This window comes from Arvicanthis niloticus, chromosome 10 (genome assembly GCF_011762505.2).
Source record: "Arvicanthis niloticus isolate mArvNil1 chromosome 10, mArvNil1.pat.X, whole genome shotgun sequence".
Classification (NCBI taxonomy): Eukaryota; Metazoa; Chordata; class Mammalia; order Rodentia; family Muridae; genus Arvicanthis; species Arvicanthis niloticus.
The window spans coordinates 43,679,660-43,704,301 of NC_047667.1; the positions used below are offsets into that span (position 1 = coordinate 43,679,660).

Consider the following 24,642-nt stretch of genomic DNA (forward strand, 5'->3'; position numbering starts at 1 on the left):
TAGGACCAGCATGCTGAGACTACAGGATAGAGTGAGGGGCTCCTGTGCTACAATATCCTTAGGTACTCAGGGATGATGTAACTTCACTACCCAAATGTTTCTGAATTTTAAAAATTCTACCACTAATAAAAGAAAAACAGTTACTTTAAGATACCGATTTTTGGCTGAGCAATGATAGCACACGCCTTTAATCCCAGCACTTGGGAGGCAGAGGCAGGCAGATCTTGACTACCAAGCAAGTTCCAGGTCAGACAGGACTACCTTGTCCCAAAACAACAACTCCTCTTCCTCCTCCATTCCCCTGCCCCCACACTCACACACCAAAACAAAAGAAAGAACAAACAACAACAAAAAACAACCAACCAACCAACCAAACCAAACCAAAACCTCCTTTCTAGGGGATGGAGATGGCTCAGCATAGAAGAGCATTCGTTGGTCTTGGAGAGGACCTGAGGTCAGTTATCAGAACTTACTCTGAATGCCTTCTTCTGACTTCTGCAAGCACTGCATTCAGAAGCACATAGTCCCACAGACAGGCAGCAGGCAGGCAGGCAGGCAGGCAGATAGACAGACAGACAGACACACACACACACACAAACACAGACACACACACTTTACAATTTTTAAAGAGGTTATCTATTTTCCTAAGTTACTTCACTAACCATTTGTTATAGGTTAGGTATTTATCCTTGATAAACTCATGTGGGAGGTGAGTTGCCACGGTGACAGTATTAAGAGCTGAGCTCTAAAGAAGCCACCAACTGATGAGGGCTTGGTGGGGCTGATGCTGCTGCCCCTCTGCTCTCTGGTCTCCTGCCATGTGGTAACACAGTAAGAAAGCTCTTTCAGGATGCCAGTGTTTTGATCGCGAGCTTCTCTGCTTCTAGAGCTATGAGCCAATGAATTTCTGTTCTGTATTGGTAAGATAGCTTAACAGGTAAAGGCAGTTGTACCAATAAGCCTGGTGACTGGAGTTTGATCCTGGAGCCATGTAAAGGTGGAAAGAGAGAGCCAAGTGACTAAGTTGTCCTCTGACTACTCATGTACTGTGGCACACAAGCCCACACCTCCACGATGCATACAAACAGACAAACACACACATAAAATCAATAAATGTAAGGGAAACATCTCAGTTTGTGACTTTGTTAGAGCAGAGTGAAACAGACTAAATGATGAAGCAAAGAGAATTACTGCCTCGGGGAAGTCCGTGCCTCTCAGTGGGTATAGCAGGGTAACCAGGCAGATTGTGGATGTTCTAGAGGTCACTGGGCAGGCAGAAGTATCTAACTTTGTGAGAAGTACTGTTTACAGCTACTGACAGAATTCCTTCAAGAATGCCTCCTAATAAGCCTTCTCAGGAGAGGGACAGTGTAGCAGGAAGACGTCCCCTCACACCTCTGGCTACTGTAGGGCAGGTAAGCCAGTGATGCAGGAAGAAGGTCACCAAAGAAGCTCTGTCCAGCCATATTCTTAGAAGATGCAAGCCCATGCAGCCGTACCCTCATCTGCGGATAGCTTCTCTGAGGTCCCTTATCTAGACAGGGTCTCAGGTAGCCCAGGATGACTAGAAATTTGCTTTGTAGCCCAGAATGACACTGAACTCTCTTCCTACTTAGGAGACTAAGTGCTGAGGCACTCTGGTTACTTTTGGACACAGGGCATCTGCCACTCTGACTCATTCTGCAGGCCCATAAATGCCCTGTAGGTGGCCCAGAGGCTTTCCAGTGTCATACTTTCCTCTGCAGATCATGACACCAGATGCTGACTGCCTGTATCCCACCTGCTCTCAGTTTTCCAGTATTAGTAAGGAGAATTAGGGTTAAATAAATACTTCCTTCTGAAGAACCCTGCTTCCTACTGAAAAAGCTGACTACCACAGCACAGACATGTAAGCCCAGTACTTGGGAGACTGAGGCAAGAATACTGGGATGCTGAGGTCAGCCTAGGCCATATAGTGAGAGCCTGTGAAAGAAAGAAAGACAGAGACAGAGACAGAGACAGAGAGACAGAGAGAGAGAAAGAGAGAGAGGAGAAGAGAAGAAGAAAGGAAGGGGTCAGAAGAGCCAGGTAAGAAGGAGAAGGAAAAAAAAGAAAGGAAGGAAGAAAAAAAGGACAGATGGATATGGGTGGGCGGAAGAGATAGTCAGTAGAGGATTTGCCCTGCAAGCACAACTTACTTGAGTTTGATCCATACAATTCATGTAAAAAGAATTTGGGCATAGTGGCGCATACTTGTAATCCCAGATTCATGGAGATGGAGACAGGGGAATCCCTGGGACTTAATGGCTAGCCAGCCCAGCCCACCTAGTGAGTTCCAAGGCAATGAAAGGCCTTGTCTTAAAAAGGGAGGAGAGGTGAACGGTTCCTGAGGATGACACTCATGACTGTCCTCTAGCCTACACATGCACACCTGCACACATACAACAGAAGTGTGTGTGTGGGGGGGTGGAGCTAGAGTATAACTCAGCAATAAAGCATTTGCCTAGGGGGCACAAGGCCCTGAAGTTAGTCCCAGCACTGGAAAAACAAACAAACAAACAAACAAACAAACGGGGGTGGGGGTGGGGGGTGGAGGGCGGGGAAGGAGGGAAAGGAGGCATAGTCACAGGTGTCCTGTTTCTGGGCTAACCAGCCCTAGAATGTTCCCAGACCTGCTTTCTGCAGCCAAATGACATAAATTTCGCTGACTGTTGATGTGTGAACTTCAAAATCAGCCCAGGAGTAGGGGCTTGAAGCAGGAGCTCCTAGGGCCTGGCTTTACTTCATTTTCTTTTTCTTCATTTTCTCAATTCCTTTATTCTCTAATATATTTAAATCAGTTACTAAATACTTAGAGAAAGGTATTTTTGGTTTAGATAATTTCAAGCTAGAATATTCAACTTGAAACACCAAGGTAAACCTGATGTAGCTATGAAGAATACAGATTAACAGATTAAAAAAAATCATTAAATTTTTTTTTTTTGAGATTGTCTCACTATGTGGTCCTGGCTGTCCCAGAACTCACTACGTAGACCAAGGTGGCCTCAAATTCACAGACATCTGTCTGCTTTTGTCTCCTAGGTGCTGGGTTTGTTGAAGCCCAGCTAGATTGTTTTTAGTGGGTGGTAGAGATAAACCTAGCAAACACATATTACTATAGATACCACAAACTTACTGATGCAAAATTCAAAATGAATTCTGAGTTTTGGGTGACCTGCATCTGTGTTTCCCTCAGCCCTGTAAGGGTTCACAGGGGTTCTGGGCTGCAGAAGTAGGAAATCCAACAGAGATGTTTTAAGGTCAAGAAAACTGATGCATGGGTACTGAGCTGAAAGAGGAAATGCAGGCAGACACACACTGTGCATCACTTACATGCAGCACTGATAGAGAGGGGCAAGAATGCTTCTCTCATCCAGCGAGGGGTTCCCAAAGCTGAAAATGGAATTAAGACAGGAATTAGGTGCAGGTGCCTGTTCCCTTCTCAGCATCAAAGCAAGCGCATAATCTATAAAAACCACCCATGAGCCTAGATCATTTCCTGCTCCAACGCTCAAACCATTTACATTAAAAATGAGCTAGGCATGACTAATCAGACACGGGATCATTAACAGCCTGGACTAAAGTATCAAACAGCAAACAAACTCCTTTTCCTGCCAAGATGCTGCAAGATGCTGGAGCATAACTGTGGGACCTCCACAGTTCTCAGTCCTAAGGTGGAAGGCACAAATCCCAAACCTGTACAGCTTTCTAAACGTCTGGAAAGAAATCTAGGCTCTGCTAGAGTCCCCAGAGGTAGGTGGCTATTACTTCCAGAATCACTAAAACCTATTCCAGCAAGCCAGCTTGCTGCCAGCTTAAACTAGAAAACTGCCCGGAGCTTTCAGAGGCCAGGACAACATAAAAATGGTATGGAAAAGAATGTTAGGAAAGGAATGGTCACGCCAGAAATCTGGCGACCTCCCACTCTTTCTGGAACTCTCCTTAATGACTGAAGAATCACTATGCCCCAAGGACAGTGCCATGAAAGCAGCTGTCTAGTGTGAACAGCACAGATCTTGTGGCTACTCAATCTCCAACGCAAGGCTGTAAGAGGTGAGGCTTGGAAGGTTATGCCCGGGATAGTTTGATCCCAAGTCTCCCACCCCAGCCCCAGGCTCATCTGCTAAGGCACTAGAGGCCAGCCTGAAGCTCTACTGAGAGGTGAAGAAGCCTTTGGGAGATGGAGGCCAGCAGAAAGTTAGATCATTGGTGTGCACTACTGATGGAGATTTTGGGACCTGGCCTCTCTACTTCCCAGATGCCACGAGACCAGCAGCTTTGCCATGATGATCCTGCTTTATCACAGGCCCAAGAGCAATAAAACCAACATGCCTCTGAAACCATGAGCTGAGACAAGCCTTTCATTACTATGGGTTGATTTATGTCAGTCTTCATGTCTGAAGTCTGACGAGCACAGTGCCCTAGAGAATGCCCCTCCTTCACACAGACACTGACAAACGCCAGTCCTGCTTCTCTGTACCTTTTGGCATTATCAAGAAGAATAAGCATGCTAGCGCCTTCATCATCTTGAAAGCTTTCATAGTGATGGCGGTCAGCATTGCCAATCAAGTAATCAAAGACAGCCGTGTCAATGATGTCCAGGAGGCGCGGGCCTGAGTCATAGGGAGACGTCTTCTTCACAGCATCGCAGTAGCTCTCATCATATTCCCACCTGGAGGCAAGGAGCATCGTAAGGGTCACTGAGTGTAGCTCCTAAGAGCAAGGCCATGTGTTAACCGTTTGGCTGCCAGACTATGGTGTTAGGAGGTGGGGCCTCGCAGTGGGAAGATAAGCTGTTGGGAACAACTGTAGAAGGTGGATATGGCTCTCTTGGCCTTTCCTCTCACTGTTTGCTTCCTAGCCACCACGAGGAGAGTAACTTTCCTCCTCAGCATACATGTGCTGCCTTGATAATTGTCTTACCATAAATCCCAAAGCAACAGAGCAAACCAAGCTGGGCTGAAACTTCAGAAACTGTGGGCCAAAGAATCTTTCTTCATTTAAAATCTTAGGTATTTTGTTAGAGACAGAAAGCTACGGAGAAAGCTGGTATCGAGCACCACAGTGACCATCCCTGACAGTGAGGCTCAAGGGCCTGTGGGTTTGGTTTGCAAAATGAGAAGAGTTTAGAGAAGGAAGCTACGGAAAGTAGAGTGTGCTAGAAGCAGGGACTGCTGGGAGGATCTGGTGGAGATCAGAGCTGGTGGGAACAGAGAGCAAAGCTATGCGGATAGGTTTGGGATGGAGACAGGGACTCCACTGGGCAACAGACAAGAGGCCAATCATGTTACATTCTGAAGAAAATCTGTCGGTTTTGTACATATCCTGAGACTTTGTGGACTGGCTTCTATGGTAGAGGTAACTGAAGGCAGCAGTGTGGGGATTACTGACTTCTTTTAGCCATATTTACTGTGAGAAGTGGAAGCAAAATGCAGAGCAAAAAGATCTGGAAAACCTGGAGTTGAATCAGGAAAGAGGCACACATAAAGTTCAAGCCAAGAGGGGTAAAGTTGCTGAAGAGACTAGCGCCATGAAAAACACCAAGTGCTTTACACTAGGATGGTAGGAAAGATACCTTGAGGCATCTCAGGAACCTGCAATGTCCAGCCCATCCCAGGTTAAACTTCTGTGTCCAACCATCAACACACTCAAGAGACCACTGTGGTCCAAGAGGGCCTGGATAAGCTCCAGATAGTGCCAGGCCTTGGCATGAGGCAAGTGGTGCGAATGAAGCAGGCATGTATAATGTAAACTGTGGAGCCACTTCCACTGAGAGTCCAAAGGGGTCTTGGGAGGGAACAGACAGGTTCCTCCTGCAGCCACCAGTGTGACACACAGAGCTGTGAGAGTGCAGCTAAAGCTGCAATGGACATTCCACAAGCCTGAGACACTGGGAATGTGGAATACTCGCCCACCGAGAAAAGCTATGGGCAGTGAGCAAAACTATTTCAAGACAGCAGCTTTGTGGCCTCACCCACAGGGACAGGGCTGGCTGAGCTTTCTGCAGCTCACACTGCACCAATGTGAGCCCTTAATTCTGGACATGGAGCTAGAAGAGATTTTTAAAAAAAATTATTTTTATTTTATGTGCATTGGTGTTTTGCCTGTATGTATGTGTGAGAGTGTCAGATTCCCTGGAACTGAAGTTGCAGACAGTTGTGAGGTGCCACATGGGCGCTGGGAATTGAATCCGGGACCTCTGGGAGAGCAATCAGTGCTCTGAACCGCCAAGCTACTGCTCCAGCCCCCTAGATTTGTTTTAATAAATTATTATTGTGTGTATATGTACATATGTAGGGAGTGTGTTAGTGGCATGGCACACATGTGGATGTCAGAGGACAAGTCTGTAGAGCTGGTTCTCTCTCTCCTTCTTTATTCAGTCTCCTTCTGGCGACTGAAGCTTGTGTAGCAGGCACCTTTACCCAGTGTCTATCTCACTGGTCTGAGCTGGAGGATTTATTGTCTGTTCTTGCTTTTGTCCAATCCTGGCTTTCTCTATTCTTTGGAATGAGAGTGCTTCTCCAGTGCCATTTTATCTTGCAAGCATATAACTTGGGTTTTGGTTTATGTGTGTGTGTGTGTGTGTTTAATTTTTGTAGGGCTTATAGCTTACGATTTGCCTTCTGTCTCGGACTTTAGATGTAGGCCTCTTAGCAATATTGGTGCAGTTAAGATTTGGGAACGCTTAGAGGAGAACTGAATGCATTAAGCAGACATGAGCCTGTGGAGACTAGCAGCAAATGCTATGGCTTATATTTAAAAAGCAACAAAAAATATGTATTTTATTTTTATTTGTGTCTGCGTGTGTGTGTGTTAGTGCACTACATGCATACAGTTGCTAGTGGAGGCCCAAAAAAGCTGTTGGATTCCTGAAGCTGAAGTTACAGGTAGTTGTGGGCTCCAAATGTGAGAGGTGGAAATCAAACTCAGGTCCTCTGCAAGATCAGCAGGCGCTCTTGACCCCTGAGGTATCTCCCCAGACCCCTATGGTTTATACTCTAAATGTCCGCTAAAAGCCATGTACTAAAGCCCTGGTTCAGCCTGTGGACCTTTCAGTAGCTACTGAACCTTTAGGGTATGACAGAAGTGTCGTCACTGGGAAAGTGCCTGAAAGAGGATAAAGGGATATTCCAAGGAGTCCCTGCCTAGCCAGTTTGCTCCTGGTCCTTTGTCTCTGCCTTTGCCTTCAGCAGCAACAAGATAAGCAGCCCTGCATCACAAGCTTCTGCAGTGATGTACTGTGCCACTAGAAGCCCAAAGTAATGTGGCCAAAATTAATCTCTCCCTCCCCTTTTTTTTTTTTTTTTTTGGTTTTTCAAAACAGGGTTTCCCTGTGTCCTGGAACTCACTCTGCAAACCAGACTGGCCTCAAACTCAGCGATCTGCCTGCTTCTATCACTTGAGTGATTAAAGGTGTGCACCACTGCTGCCCCAGCTTAATCTCTCCTCTCTTTAGTGATAGAAAGACAAACCAGCACTGCTGAAAACAGGGCCCTGCCAAGCAGGTCTGCCCCTAATCCACAAGTCTTTTTACTCATGGACAGATGGCTGGCTTGGTACAGCAAAGACTTAAATCATGGCTCACAGGAGTATTTACCTGGCCAGTTTGCCTTCTCGGTAAGTCCTGCCCCAGGGATGTCGATGTTTCTGCAGAGGCCACACATCTGGAAGCCAAAGTGTGATGGAACCCTCCATCATGTCACCATCAGCACATGCTGGCTCTGTTTCTCGGCAATAATAGCACTTCCCATAGAAACAAGTATTGTTCCCTGCAGGGTAGAAATGAGCCAGATATACTGAAGAAACAAAACTAAGAATCCAAATTCTCCCTCAAACAAGACTGAACAGCGAAATGAAAAGGCACCATGACAATCAGAATCCTGATGCTAGTCCATTTCACACATGTATTTTCCTATGTAGGTGATAAAAGTCTCCAGATGAACGGAAGGCTATCTACTAGAAAGCAAATCCTCCTGTGTCTCCCTTTTCCCCAGGTCTTTCCCAGAAGTCAACTATCATCACAGTCTTGCTCTCAAGTCACAATTAAAAGAAAGCAATGTCTTCTTGTTCTCTATTAGAGTTGAGGTTTTGGCCAAAGTACCCAGAGGCAAGAGTGCAGACATATACTTAGTTTGGTCACACTGGGAGAGACAGGAGCATTTATTTAGTGAACAGACTGAGGGCAATGAACTAGTTTTCTCAATGATGGCAAAGGAAGTTAACACAGAAAGTAAGATGGTCAGAATAAAATCCTGCCATGAATTAGAATCAGAGATTCTGGTTTTAGTACACACCCAGAGATAAAGACACAGACTTGTATATCTGCCTTGTATACACACATATTGTATATATGTGTGTATAAACAGATACAGACTTGTGTATCTGTTTATACACACATATACTTCCTACCCTGTCATTCAAGAGAACCTAGAAACAATGAGATCCAGGACTTATTCAAACACCAGTTCCCCTGTCCTTTCCCCCTCTTTCTTCTCGTGGTAACAGGGCCTCATACATACGAGGCAGGTACACTACCACTGTGCTATATATCCAGACCTCTGTTTCCTTTTTAAGGCTGGCTTTGACTTACAATCCTTCTGCCTCAACCTCCCAAATTGCTGGAATAGAAGATTATACCACAAAGTATAGCTTCACATATCGTTTTCTAAAGGCCGTTTTAATACTACATTAAAAAGGAAAAAAAGGGCTCTTTGGAGAAGCAGCTGCCTCCAGGGCTGAGTGAGGGTAGGTCCTAGTGAGCCTGGGCTTTAGTGACACTGCCAGCTGCAAGGAAGTGCTCGGAGAACAGCGAGACTATTCCAAAAGGAATGGAGCTGCTTACTGGGTTCCCACTGGGCATGTCAGTGGAGTTAGACCATCAACATAAAAAATAATAGTAAGAAATTGAAGAAACTTAAGTCAGTGAGTTCATCATGACATGAGTAAAGAAATGAGTAAAGAATGCCTACCAAGGAGTCTATAGAGCAATGACAGATTATAAACTACCATCTCACAAGTATCATAAGAGCTGACTCAAACACCAATGATCAATGTGCTAAAACTGAGGGTTACAGTTTGATAAGGAATGGAGTATTTATAGGGTTCTGCCTGGGATGGGATGCCCAGTGGCAGAGCTTTTGCTTAGCATTCATGAGGCGCTAGAGTCAACCCCACACTGCGCGGGGTAGGAGCATGAAAGTAATTAGATATTAATATAATTGTAAAGTACTTGTCTATAAAAACCACCACTAAAAATGCATGCTTGAGAGGTTGAGGCCTTTTACATTTTAATAGCTAGTCTGTAAGTCCCCTCTCAGCAAGGTAGTGCACTCCGCCCTTTTTAAATGTATGAGTGCTCTGTTTGTGTACACATCTGCATGCCACAAAAGGGTATTAGATCCCTTTATAGATGGTACTGAACTACCATGTGGTTGCTGGGAGTTGAACTCAGGACCTCTGGAAGAACAGCCAGTTCTTTTAACTGCTGAGCCATCTCTCCAGCCCTGGTAGTACACACCTTTGAACCCAGCACTTGGGGTAAACAGAGGATCTTCTGTGAGTTCAAAGCCAGCTTGGTCTACATGGGGAATATCAAGACAGCCAGGGTTATATAAAAAGGCCTTATCTCAAGACAAAAAAAACAAAAGCAAAACCAAAAAACAACCAGCCAAACAAACACACAGCTCCTTCTTTGCTCTTATTATAGGATCATTTTCACAGTTCTTTACGTTTCCCTATGACCTTTAAAATAGTCTAGTTTGTGTTCACTCTAAAATGTTAGTATTTCTAATGTAATTGCTTAATTTATAATTTTTTATTTTTGTAACCATAAGCATTCTACATACGTTATTTTCAATTGGTCGAAATTATTTTAAGGTTGCTGTGTAGTGGTGGCACACACCTTTAAACCTAGCACTTGGGAGTCAGACACATGTGTATCTATTAAGTTGGAGGCCAGCCTGGTCTATAGCCCCAGTTCCAGAACAGCCAGGGCTACACAGAAATACCCTATCTCAAAAACAATACAGCCAGGCGGTGGTGGTGCACGCCTTTAATCCCAGCACTTGGGAGGCAGAGACAGGTGGATTTCTGAGTTCAGGCCAGCCTGGTCTACAGAGTGAGTTCCAGGACAGCCAGGGCTATACAGAGAAACCCTGTCTCGAAAAACAAACAAACAAAAAAAAACCCCAAAAACAATACAAAAAAAAAAAGAAGAAGAAGAAAAGAGAAAAAGAAAAAAAAGAAAAGAAAAGAGGGAGGGAGGGAGGGAGGGAAGGAGGGAAGGAAGGAAGGAAGGAAGGAAGGAAGGAAGGAAGGAAGGAAGGAAGGAAGGAGTAACAGCTTTGTGTTTGTGGGTGTGCTGTAGTTGATTCGCTGAGTAGTACACACTGTGCTGGACTTTGGAAGTACAAGCAGGCGGAGACAGGTAGATCTCAGAAGCAGCCCACCCAGGTGGGGAGCTTCAGGTCAGGGAAAGACTGTCTCAAAACAGCAACAAGCAAGATGTGCCTGAGAATCAGTACCTTAGTTGCCCTCTAGCCTCCTCGAACTAACAGAAAATACAAATGAACAGATGCTACATATGAAACAAACAAAATACCCTAAAAGTCTCAGGATACATTTTATTAATGATATTAGGGGAGGGGCTCCCATGGGTAAGGTAAATTAGTTAAGTGTCCACATCCACTAAAATACAAAAATGCCCATGACCTAGCACTTCAACTTCTGGAAGTTTCTACTCATATGTGAAGTGGCATATGTACAAAGTAATTCTGGGTAACAACAGTTGTAAATACAAAATACTGGAGTAATATGTAAGTTGAATAAGGGGCTGGCTATATATTAATTTATGGTAGACCCATAAAATACAACACTTTATAACTAGTTGTGATGGCTAATCTTGGTCTTCAATCTGGGTAACTCTAGAATCAACTAAAATCCAAGGTGCTAGGCACACCATTCAGGGGTTTTCTTGATCAGACTATTTGAAGCAGGAAGACCAACCTTCATCTGGACCACACCCTCTGGAGGCAGCCCACATAAAAGGACACAGAAGAGGACTTTTGATTTGCCTTCTTGTGCTCATTCTTGATGACAATTTGTCTATCTTGTTGATGTAGCATTCCTTCACTGGTAGGATTTCTCTAAACTCCAGTGCCAGCCAGGGACTGCTGAGACACCCAGCATCATGGACTGAACAACTACTGGGTTCTTTGGCATTTCCATTGTGAGAGAGAAGCCACTGTTGAACTACTCAGACCATAGCCTGTAAGCTTGTCTAATAAGTCACCTTTATATTTTTTCACTCTATCAGTTCTATTCATTGAGAGAACAATGAAAAATATATTAGCCAAATAACATAAGAACAAAGAAGTTCTTAAGTGTAATATGCAAAGGTTTTTATAATATATTAAGTAAAAAGAGTAAGATTTAGAAATATGAATCTAAGCTGGGCAGTGGTGGCACATGCCTTTAATCCCAGCACTTGGGAGGCAGAGGCAGGCGGATTTTTGAGTTTGAGGCCAGCCTGGTCTACAGAGTGAGTTCCAGGACAGCCTGGGCGATACAGAGAAACCCTGTCTGAAAAAAACAAAATAAAACAAAGCAAAACAAAACAATATATATATATATATATATATATATATATATATATATGAATCTAAGCTGCAGATTGAATGAAATGGTAGCACTAAACATAGATATAAATTTATATTCATACAAAAAGGAAATCAATTATTAAGAAAGATTATTGCTAGGCTAAGTAGAAAGAAAAAGATGCAGATGTATAGTGTATCATATACAAATAGTATGCAGTATAGTATACATATATAGTGTACTACATACATATACTATGTAGAATGGTAGAGTGTAGGAAGCCGCTGTTAGCGGTGGTATAATCCGCCATTCCAAGATGGTGCGGACATCGTGTCCTCCACTAGTAAACAATTAACTGCGCAGGTGCAAAAAGGCAAAAGCGCGCCAAAAGTCACTGCCCATCCCGGGGCGTAATATGGGGTGATGAGTGAACAGCCAATCAGAAGTGAACACGTCACTCTAGGGTGTATTTAAGCTGTGCCTCTTCCTGTCTTTGGCGCTTCCGCGGTCTTTCCGTTTCTGCTTATACAAGAAGTAAAGCCTCGTTTGTAGTAACTACCCGATCACTGCCTCTGTGTCCTCTTCCACGGGCGAAAAGGGGACACGGGAGGCGCGCGGAACAACTGGAGCCGAAACCCGAGAGTTTCAAGGCAACGCGGAGGCCCCCAAGTTTTGGGGTGGGTTAAAAGACTACAGGATTGAGGTACACCTCTGGAAGGTATGCCTGGGGTAGAAACCTTCGTTGCGAGCGGATATTCACCCATTGCCTCTGCTACAGTAGTTGGCCTCTTGCTTGTGTTTTCGCTGTTAGCTTATTTATGTTGTGAGGATTCAGCCAGCAGAACAGCTATTAGGGCAAGTCAAGAGGTTGCAAGAGAGGTCTGCTCCAGGCTATCAGAACCAGAGCGTGTTAGCCGGCATCAGGCTAAGGAGCCTGGAAAGGAGAAAAAGGCAAAAAGGCCTGGACAACAGAGGCAGGCTAAAGAGCCTGGTCATAGGAAAGAGTACTCAAAAGGAACAAGGGCTACTGCAGAGCTCTTTAAACTTATGGAACCTTCACTGGCGGGTGGAGAGAGAGTGGAGGACAAAAGGATCCTCCTTTATGACAGAATCTTTGGGGAAGCATCTGCTTCTGCTACGTGTGGCGGCTTGCAGCCCGGCAGAGCGAGAGCAAGAGAGCGTGGCGCGAAAGACAGGCAGAGGAGGGAGACAGTTTGCTCTGGGAAACGGCATACCGCCGACAGACACACGGGGAGTGCCCCTTGAGCTTAGAGCAAGCAATGCCAGTGATAGAACAGATGATCTTTGAAAATGCCAAAGCTGAATGCCGTACAGCCATTGTCCCTCGTAAGAACAAGAGGTTACAAGATTGGCTGAGGGCCTGCTGTGGCCTGGGGTGGGAGGCTGTTTGTGCTTATTCCACAGGTGAAAACAATTCAATTTGGGTCCCTATGAGGCTGGTGCAGATTGTGAAGAAGGAAGCCAGATTGCAAGATTACGACCCTCATTCTCCTGACACTGATGTTCGATTTGGCAATAAGTATACCACTGTGGGACATAATTAGATCTTGGCCTGTTCCCTTGCCAGTACATTCAAATGCTGAAGTACTGCCCATTGTTTACAGCTATTGAGTGTTACTTGGTTGCCCGTCCTCAGGGCACACCGGCCAGCAGCCTGAGTTACACAATGCTACAAGTTTTCCATTAAATTTTACACTTTGTTTTGTGGCAGCAAACCTTTATAGCATAAAGGTAATCTACTTGGTGTTGATTTGAGAAAAAATAGATTGCTTACATCGTTAAAGATTGGTTTTTTGATTCGCCTATGTTTATAGAGAAAAGATACAACACGTGTCTTTTAAAGTTTACAGTTTAAATTTAAGGTTTAAAATCACACAGTTCAGGACTAGCCAAGCCTCAGAGAACAGGCCGGAGGGAGGTTACATTTACATTTGAATTGAGACAATACAGACTGAGCTACAGAAGCTCAGGTGCTAAAAGCTCCTTTTATCCTGGGTCTTTACAACCGGGTCCTAGAAATGTGGGAATTTGTCTCTTGTCTTCATTGTTTCTTGTGAGAAGAGGGATAAATCTAAGACCCAAAGACTTTACAACAGTCTGTGGGCTAAAAGTTATGATTATGCTGGAGGCATTAAAATTATGTCTACTTCCCTCCATGAGTATAACTGTACCTGCTGATAAAATATGGTTCAAATTGTTTTAATTCCTTTATGCTTAAAGTTGTTAAAAATGAGATGCCTTGGATTCCTCTAATATATGTAACAATTATTAGAGAATAAGGTTGGCTTTTATCCGATATATTTTCATTGGACAAAAAAGATTGGTTACTAAATTAATCCAAAATAAAGTTCAAATTTAAGATTTATACAGCCTAACTTGCCTACTCCAGCTACCATTTCAGTAAATGCTTATATAAAAGATGTTTTTATACCATCCCTTTACATTTCTGGTAAAGGTGAGAGATTTACAGACAGTAAATTTATTCATAATTTTTAAGAGCCCATGAAGCGATATTTGTTAGAAATAATTGCTTCAGAAAATGGTTAATTGTTTTACATTTTATATATATAAATATTGTTGTTGCTTTAATACAAAAAGTAAGAGGTTAAATCTTTTGGTGTGTATTATTCATTGTGTGATACTTTATTAGTGGATTTCTCTAAAGAAGTTTTTTCTGCAAGCCATTGCTCCAATATAACGAGCTTTAAAAATTTTTAGAGTACTTGTTACTCCAAAAAAGGATTCAAAGACAGTGTCTTTCAATATTTGAGACCTCAGTTATATCCTAATCAGATGGGGCTAGAGAGATGGCTCAGCCATTAAAGGCTGGACTTAATTTAAATTATAAAAGCTGAACTCCCAGCAACCACATGGTGGCTCACAACCATTTGTGGTGGGGATCTAACGCCATCTTCTGGCTTGTGAGTGTACATGCAAAAGAAAATGGTTTACTTTTAATCTTGATTTGCTCTTAGTGATTTTTAAAAGTTGTTAAGAGATATTATTTGGCTAAAACCTCATCTTAAGCTTACCATAGGAGGATTTAAACCTCTGTTTGATGTTTTCAAAGGGATGCAAGTCCTAAATTAAATCATATGTGTATTTTCTTGGGTTTACCCTGCTTCAACACAATTAAATTATGTGTTGTAGCCACTGTTTAGAATGTTAAAAAGGGTGTATCTGCCTTTGTCTTGTTAAACGGTATATTTCATGAAGTGCAGAATGTTTCGGCTACAAGATCTAATATCTCTAGCCATTTAAATAACATTAAAAATTAATAAGGTGTTTAAGAATACATCTGCACAACCGGTGTCAGTGTGTGTGGACCCTCCATTTTTCTTTATGTTATCCAACTTTCAGAATAATTCTGATATCTTGGATTGTAAGAATGTTACATGCCTTTTTAGCACAATGCTGGAATGGATCACTAGACCTAGCCATGGTTAATCAAGTACAGCAGCCACTGTTGTTAATCAAAACTCAGAAAAGACTTCTGAGGCTTTGACCCTTCCACAGAAAGTGGATGCATATCAGGCATCCTGTTGGTCAATCAGAGAGTTGATTTGCTCCAAGCCCATGTGGAGCAGCTCATGGATGTGGTTCAAATAAGCTGTGTGTCAGCAACCCCACATCTAGGTATTACACCTCTGAGATTTGTGAATGATACATTTATTCAAAGCCATAATCTTTCTGCTTATTTAAAAGGGAATTGGAATGGGGAGTTGAACCAGGTGCAACAGCAATTGCAGATCCGGATTTCGAGCCTTGATGGAGCACAGATGGACCCTGTTTCCCTTGGCGATTTTACTTCTTGAATTTCTTCTACCTTTTCCTTCTTTCTTAAATGGTGGGGATAGGCCTGTTTGATGCAGCCCTATGTTGTGGACTGGTGTTCATGATGGTTGGTCTGTAAACTCAGAGCCCAGCAAAAACGTGACAAGGCCGCTAGCGCCCAAGCACTCGCAGTCTTGGAGCAAGGATCTCCCCCTGAAATTTGACTATCTAGGCTAAGAAAGTAGCCGATGACTGAGACCCTCAGTCGATGCACCCCAAGGGTTCAGCCCATTGCACTGGGTCGATGAGAGGTCTAAGTCCAGCTAGCCCTTGCCTAAATAGCCGTGGTACCTGAATAGTAGGTTGACAGCCCTTGCACTCCTGGGAGCTATACTCCATTGCACAGGGACGGGTGTCAATTCCTCTTGTTTCCATTGCACCTGGTAGGGTAAGGGAGAATCTTCAGGCTGTAAGCTCTTGATCGCTTATTCCCCCAAGATGGAGTTTGCTTGATCAGGTTTGAGTTTGAATCTTGATTGGTGCTGCGCTTAATAGGCAATAGGCTGTTCCATATTAATAATTTAAACAGGGGGAGATGTAGGAAGCCGCTGTTAGCGGTGGTATAATCCGCCATTCCAAGATGGCGCGGGCATCATGTCCTCCACAAGTAAATAACTATCTGCGCAGGTGCAAAAAGGCAAAAGCACGCCAAAAGTCACTGCCCATCCCAGGGCGTAATATGGGGTGATGAGTGAACAGCCAATCAGAAGTGAATACGTCACTCTAGGGTGTATTTAAGCTGTGCCTCTTCCTGTCTTTGGCCCTTCCGCGTCTTCCCGCTTCTGCTGATACAGATTAAAGCCTCGCTGTGGTGATACCCAAATTCTGCCTCTCGTGCTTCTCTTCCACGGGTGAAAAGGGGACACGGGAGGCGCGCGGAACAGTAGAGTTAAACATAAACATGTATGTATACAAAAAGAAATAAATTACTAATAGAGGAACTGGGATATGTTACTGTAGTCCTTTTGATAACTTAAGCATGTTAACAATGAATTACTGATTCAAAAATGAAAGCACACAAAACAAAACAATAATACAATTTATGGGGTAAAACCCAAACACTTGGGTTTGGTACATAAGAATCTTACTTAGGAAAAGAAGTATAATGTATTAGTTAAGAGTTTGTGGTTTACTCAAATTTCTGGGGTTAAAATACAAATGGAGGAGTTGGGCTGGAGATGGAACCCAGACACTCCTGCATACCCAGCAATTGCTCTGCCACTGTACTGTGTCCCAGCCCCTACGACAAACTGCCTAAGTCAGGGATTGCACGGTGCTGAGTGTGTCATTCCAGCTCTCCACGTATGCGCATTCCTCCAGTGAGACAGTGGAAAGGAAACAAGTTTGTGTCTAACACGATCAGAAATCAATCAATAGCATGGTCACTCTTAATAATAGGACTAAATGTGCTTTTCCTGAGTCTCTGACCACTTCATGGACACACTCAACTCAGGAAACCGCTTATCTGATCACTGAAGTTCTTTCTCTCCTTGGGTGAACTGAACTATCAAATCTAAGCCTACATCTAGACTTTTCTCCTTTAGTTATTGACTATTTTATACAAATGAAGTTTGTGAGAAGTTTTGGTTTCTTTAACAACCCAGTTCTGTTATGGGAATATGTTTTTGTTTTAATCCCAGGTGTGGCATAAGAGATTGCTTCACAACAAGTGATTATGATTTGCCTCAGGCTCTAGCAGGGACATATCTTTGCCAGTTGTGGATAGTCTAATTCTGGAGACCCTGGAGAGGGAATAAATCCCAGAGCCCCAAGAGAGAGAGAGTGGGGGGCACTCCAAGAAGAATGCTGCTGCTCCTGGCTGCTGTTGTGAGGTTTGTCAAGTGTTTGTGAGCAGAGACTAGAAGTTAGAGATACGAAGATTGGACCTGCCCCAAGAAACACAACACCCTAATCAGCAAGAAGTAGTCTAAAGAGGTCTACGCCCCTCTCCTCTCTACTCTTCCTTCTGTCTACCCAGTGTTGTTATGTTGGAAGGGATTAGGGTGGAACAAACATTGGAAAGGAGGTAGAGCTCTAAGAACCCAATAAAGTATCATAAAAAATATGCCAACACAAACTCATAGATGATCCTGAAAGAAAATATCCAAAACCAGATGTAGTATCTTCTGTACCACTTCAAGTCTTTCCTGATCACCCCTCAGTTAACTGCTTCTGTCTGCACTTGGCCACCCAATCTAGAAACTTGGAGTCACGCCTAAGTTTTCCCTTCTGCCAACTGTCCTCCTAGCCTCATGGCTCATGCTCCAGTTGGGAATCTCTTAGTCTTTCTGTCTCCATCCTCATCTTAGCTCTGTCTCAAAATTATACTTCAGCAGCCTCCGAGGGCTGTTATCTTCTGATTTTCCCATCATCATTCCCTCTCCAGAGTCACAACTAGCTTTCTGCATTCAAATCTGATAAAGCCATGGTTAGATTCCCTCAGCAGCTCCCAATGTCCAAGGAGAATATTGATCCCTTCAGCAACCCTGTCCTGACTACTTCCTCTCATTGGCTAAACCCACAGGCACACTCTACTTGACCACACACTCTTCCTGTATCTCTAATCTGTCTATCTTCTGTCTTCAGCCTAGATCAATGTTAACTCAGGAAGGGTGGGGTAAACTAGACAGGAACAAAATTACAACCTTATTTACATTAAGCCTCTATCTGAAATTTAGTGTTTCAATCAATTATGACAACAGGAACCATAACAGTAAAATTTCCTGTCTCTGTATCTCTAAAAAAAATCATATTGTATTATCATTTGGTATATTTTTTTGAGACAGGTATTGCTTTACCTCATTTCTAAGTATGAATCTATTCATTCTAGTAAGAAGCAAATTGAAGTTCATTTTTCAATGTCTGTTTCTCATTTATGCCATGAAGTAGAGCACTGAAAAAGTCACCACAAGGAGGCAAAGTTGAGAGAGCACAGCACCTCTAAATTCTTCCTGTTCTATCATGCCTACAAGAGCAAGACTGGGTAGATCCTTGCATACAGGAGGATAATGGGAACCAAGGCCAGGGTGGCTTGAGTTACCAACTAACTCTTGAAGGCAAAGCAGTGACCCAAATACAATTCTACAGTAGAACAACCATCTTATGATCTAAAGACTGAGAAGTGTTTGGGCTTCCTCAATTCTTTATTATTTATTTATCTTTAGGTGGTGGGGGCGCACATATGGAGATCAGAACTTGATAGCCTTCCTCAAGTGCTTCCCACCTTACTTTTTGAGACAGGGTCTTTCACGGAACCTGGAGCATAATACCAATTCCACTGGATGGAACAGTGATCTCCAAGAATTTGCCCATCTCCAATTCCTCAGCACTAGAAATACAAGGGCTGCTTCCATATCTGTTTTTCACATGGGTATGGGGATTCAAATTCAGGTCCTCGTGCTTACATAGCAAGCACTTTATTGACTAAGCCATGTCCTCAGCCCCTGGGTTTCCTCACTTCTCAGAAGATAGTTCCCAAAGGAATATATGTATTAAAAATATCCAGGACAATGATATGCAGACAGTAATCGATTTAAGCCAAATCCTGCATTTGAAGCTTAGCTAGAAGATCAAACAGAAATAAAGTTACTGCATTTGCTACTGGTAACTGACTTCACTTCTTACTTCAAGAAGTATGTATTAGGGTGAAATTCTCATTTTCCATTCTCACCATTAGACCTAATTTCCACACTTAACATGAATCCAGGGTGGCCATTTGCTTTTATGTTCCCTTGAGTTCTTTAGGTATGAAAGAGATGCAACTGACCTGCTCAACGATGTCCCACTGATTTACCTCTCTGACCGGGACCCTATTTAAATACCCTCCAAAATCTCTTACCCACAGTTAGGAAGGTACTCAGCAGCTGCTCCGTGGCAACAGGCTTCATTTCTGTTTGCAGATTAACATATCTGCCAACGACCAAGGGAGCTCGGCGGAAACCCAGAATCCTAGTTTTGAAGGTTGAAGAGAAAAGAGAGAAATCTTTGGGGATGTATTTTAAGTTTCAAAAACCATGATCAATCCTGTTAAAGATATTAAGGTTTCAGAGGTAGGTAGGTGATTAAATCTTGGTTTTCAGAGGTACATAAATTCATTATGTCAAGATGTATATTATTCAACAGTTCAGCAAAAAAAAGGGAGAGGGCAAGTCAAGTGATATGTAAAACACTGTCAAGCCTAGGGAAGGGGAACATGGGTATATCACAGTACCCTCTGCTAGAAATTTTTCATAATCAAAACTAGAAATAAGTATTAATAATAAAGCAATTAGAAACTCAGATGGAATAAAAGCTTTGATAAGCTAGGCAAACTGACCAAAACAATACAGCCACACAACAATTTAAATAAAGGCACATTTGAAAGTCTTTCTAATAGTGAGCACTAGAAAAATTTATTTATATATATGTATACATATATATAAATGTATTTGTGTATATATATATATATATATATATATATATATATATATAATATTTTATATTTTATTTTATTTTGAGGCAGAGTTTTATTGTGCTGGCTTACTTACTTGGCTGGCCTAGAACTGGTAAGTAGACCATGTGGCCTCAGACCTAAGGGCTGGTGTTAAAGTTGTACACCACCACATCTATTACTTTCTTTTACGATGACATTTTCTGATGTCACATTCCCTAAATTACACATTCCCTAAAGAAAATTTAGAGGGCAGAACTTTAAAACTAATAATAAACAAACTAAGGTCATCCTTAATTCTCAAGTCCAGCAACTGATATTTTGGCATCAGTGTTTTCTCTCACATTTGTAAAAACACAAGGGCATATATAAACACACACACACTTGGCTTCTCATCTTGCTTTTTTTTCTTTTTTGGCTTTTTAAGACAAGGTTTCTTTATGTAGACCAGGCTGGCCTTGAACTCAGAGATCCACCTGCCTTTGCCTCCTGAATGCTGGGATTAAAGGCGTATGTCACCACTGCCACGGCATCTTCTTTCTTTCTAAACAGGATTTCACTCTGTAGCCCAGTTTACCTGTGAACTCGTGGCAACTCTCTTGCCTCAGCCTCTCAAGTGCTAGGATTGCAGGCATAAGCCACCACACCTGGCTTAATAGTAACCATATCTATATGGAGAATAGTTTACTAAACTGATGCCATGGATAACTGTATTTTGCCAATAATTGGGGGGGGGGGGAGATACAAAATTAAATAATGATATATGGCTTACATACATTAGACTGATGAAATTTACTATGTTGGGTATACTGATCCGAAGTGAGGAATAATAAGGCTCTCTTCATTATCTGCTGGTGTCCAATAAATAGAAAATAAAGAGTCTGAAGGGGAGACAGCAGACAGACAAGGCTGACTCTAACATGCAACTACATGAGGTTGTTGGCTTTATGCAGCTTTGCTTGTAGTACCTTTAAAGGGCTGCAGACATCCACAGTGTTATAAACCCACTTAACTCCTTCCCTAGCTAGAACATTAAGTTACCATCAAGTTTTCTCTACTATAAAATGCTAGTAAGATATGTGTATCTATAAACTTTGCTATGAACAGTAAGATTTCTGGTACAAAACGATGCTTTAAGCACAATGCTTTAAGCAACATATAAATTAAATATATTCCTGACAATAAAACATTATCTTTAAAAAAAAAGTTCTGTCACTTCAGCAGGTGAAAATAGCAGTTTCAAAGGATTTTTAAACATTTCTAGTGACAAGAAACCTGTCCAGTATTCATTAGCACCTCTAATAATTGCTGTTATTCTCCTAAACCACTTACAGTACTTATTTATCCATTTTAGGCAGATGTAGACAATAGCCTAGGCTATCCTCAAACTCTGGCTTCTTCTTCCTCATCTAAGAACAAGGATTACAGGTTTGCACACATGCCCAGCTCCACCAGTGTTAGTTTGTTCCTTCTTTCTTTTAGATTTTTTTGAGACAGAGTTTCTCTGTGTAACAGCTTTTCTTTTTTTAGAAAAGCATTTATTTTATGTGTATGAATGTTTTACCTGCATGTATAGATGGATGTAAACAATCTGCTGTCTGTTGGATTCCCTGAACTGGGGTGGCAGATGGTTGTATGGGTGCTGGGAATTGAACCTAGGTCCTTAGGAAGAGCAGCCCTGAGTCCTGTCTATGGTCTTGACTCATGTTCTATTACAGTGTGTGTGTAAAAATGAGAAACGCTTCCTAATTCAGAAAAAGGCAAAAGTTTGCCTTTTCTGATTTCTTAGTACATTTCTGAACGAGTTCTCTTTCTCTTGCTGTTTTCACTGCTAGAGGTCACCTATAAGCAAATGCTCTGCCCAAGTCATCTCCCTCTCTAGCCCACAAGCATGTCTTTTTGTCACTACGGCAGACTGAGTGCCTGTGATGAGGAACTTGGAAGCACAGTTTGGCTAGGAAGTACCTGCGAGCACAGTGTCAATGTTTCTAGCTGGCCCACACCTCCAGCTTTCAGAGACTCACTCTGTAGCCACAGCAGCCTTGAATGCTCAAGCCCGGCCCTTGTCTCCTTCATACTAAGATCACAAGTGTGCTACCACAGCCAACTACCGGTTACCTATTACACTTCATGGTGATTTTTTTGTTGTTTCTTTTTTGAAGCTGTATATACATTTTACAAAATCCAGTCTTAATTCCATGCTATATATTTTATGTGATGGGAATAAATCAGTACTACTTACAACAGAAACAAAGCAACAGTGCTATGAGGCCCAATTAATGACCAATTCAATATAGAGATTTGAATTCAAACTTCTGTTTTCATTCTGGTATTTTATTTGTCAATTAATACCTTTACCCAAGACAATATAAGGCATGCCAAGAATGATGTGATGTAATAGGAAGTAAAAGTTTGGGGTTAAAAATAATCCTGTTGGTGGAATACTATTAAAGGCGGTGGTGGCACATGCCTTTAATCCCAGCACTTGGGAGGCAGAGGCAGGCAGATTTCTGAGTTCCGAGGCCAGCCTGGTCTACAGAGTGAGTTCCAGGACAGCCAGGGCTACACAGAGAAACCCTGTCTCGAAACTCCCCCCCCCCCCCAAAAAAAATCCTGTTGGAGCTGGAGAGACGCTCTGGTCAGGAGCACCTGCTGCTCTTGTAGAGGACCTAGATTTGGTCCCCAACATCCCCACAGCAGCTTCCATCTGTAACCCCAGTTCCAGGACTCCAATGCCTTTCTCTGGCTTCTGTGGGCACTAGACACACTTGTGATGCACAGACATCCATGGAAACAAAATCTGAAGAATAAATACGTCTTTAAAACTCTCTTGTGGTTTTTAGGCAGCACCCAGATACTGGGTGTGTATAGAACTCCAATGGCACTCATCAGCTATAGGCAGGAGCATGCATGTGTTACTGCATCACTCCCTTCTGCAGAAAGATCACAGACTCTCTGAAAGGAAGGGAACAAGGAAACACGAGATCACACACCTGTCCAAATGGAAGGCCGCCACCTCTGCATTGTGCCTGTCATACCCAGCATATGGCTCCCCTTCTACAACATAGTCTCTGCTGTACCTGCAAAGGGAATGGGAAGCAGACACAGATGTGAATTACATCAGTGTTGGAAGGACAGCACAAGAGGTAGAATCCACCTGTCAGCGAGTCCAGTCTGTCCCACACCCCTTTTCTATCAACCCTGAGAACTGATGAGCTGAGATGAAAACTATCTAAAACACAGCTGAAGTCTCTTTACCACGTATGCCTTGCAGCTGGGGGCATTAAAACAAGATATGTGGGAAAAACAAGATGTTATCAGAGTGTGCTCAGCTGTTGTAGGCTGTTGAAAACAAGTCTCTTGTCAGGGTATATGGTCCAAGATGGCTACAAAGATGATAGCCGTTTTCTGCTAGGAGTCGCTCCCAACAATCATCAAGTGGAAAATGGGACCACAAGAAGTAATAACCTTTAATGTTCTTAGAGTACAAAGTGAAGCCCTATTCTAAAGCATATTTTCAAGACAAAGTGACCCAGGATCCTATCAGAAGGCAGTCATGCGTCAACATCTTCTCAGCCTGGTCTTGTAGCATTCCTTAAAGTTCCTTAGGTTCCTTAGGGTTATACTGGCTGCCTTGCAACTGTCAGTTTAAAAACACCACAGCAGCAGAAGCCGACATGGTAACAAGCATTCTTCTCTCTACCACAGGTGTGGGTGGCCACTCAGCTGGGGAACAGGCCTTGGATACATTTCAGGACTTCAGCACAGTCATGAGAAACTATGAGATGCAGTACAGCACATCCTCCCGCTGAAGCCTCAAGGCCTTCCACTAGCTAAAGGCGGCTGAGAGTGACATGCATGAACCAGAGGCGCCTAGGGGCTTTGAGGGTAGGCTCCAGAGCAAAGAGGAAGAATAAGAATCAAAATGAAGGAGGCAGAGTGGAGTCAGGAGGCTGAAGTCTGAGTTGCATGTGATTGTGTTTTGTATATGTGTACAGATTTGTGTGTGTGTGTGTGTGTGTGTATACACGTGCATGTGGAGGCTAGAGGACAACCACGTGTCACTCTTTAAACACTATCTAACTTTTTAAAAAGTGTTTTTCATTGACATGGAACTTAATGGTTGGCCAGTGGGACCCAAGAATCCACTGACTCTGCCTCCCCACTACTGAGATCACAAGCACACGTCACCATGCCTGGCCTTGTGTGTGTATATAGATGTGTTTGCCTGTGTGAGTGCGTGTGGAAGCCAGAGGGTGGTGCAAGGATAGCTTTCCTTTATTGCTCTCTACCTTACTATTTTTGAGACACATCTCTTTCCAAACCTGAAGCACTGCTTCAGCTAGTGTGGTGGTTTGAATAAGAATGGCCTCCACAGGCTCACGTATCTGAATGTTTAATTATCAGCGAGCAGCACTAGTCAAAAGGATTATAAGGACTAGGAGTTGCTGGCATAGGTGTATGTATGGTCTTGTTAGAGGAAATATGCCACAGAGGGTGGGCGTTGAGGTTTCCAAAGCCCATGCCAGTACCTCCTCTCTCCCCTCTGCCCCTGCTTGTAGACCAGGATGTAGCATGGTACTTCCCCAGCACCATACCTGCCTGCCAAGCTCTCTGCCATGATGATAATGAACTAAGCCTCTGAAACTGTAAGCAAGCCCGCAATTTTATAAGCACTGCCTTGGTCATGGTATCTCTTCACTGCAAGTGTTTGTTGCCTATAAAAATCAATTTACTTCTCAAAT

General features: G+C 43.0%; 1 protein-coding gene across 4 annotated transcripts in view; it reads right to left on the bottom strand.

Annotated features, from left to right (window-relative positions):
- Fam20b (FAM20B glycosaminoglycan xylosylkinase) overlaps nt 1-24,642 on the bottom strand; it is a 41,815-nt gene that overhangs the window by 4,152 nt on the left and 13,021 nt on the right. For all 4 annotated transcript variants that reach the window (XM_034512951.2, XM_076941405.1, XM_034512952.2 and 1 more), the window contains 5 exons: nt 22,891-22,977; nt 19,307-19,416; nt 7,616-7,787; nt 4,499-4,690; nt 3,352-3,411 (listed from right to left, as the gene is read on the bottom strand). In XM_034512951.2, the coding sequence (XP_034368842.1) occupies nt 3,352-3,411; nt 4,499-4,690; nt 7,616-7,787; nt 19,307-19,416; nt 22,891-22,977 (621 nt within the window). The remainder of the gene's footprint in view (nt 1-3,351; nt 3,412-4,498; nt 4,691-7,615; nt 7,788-19,306; nt 19,417-22,890; nt 22,978-24,642) is intronic.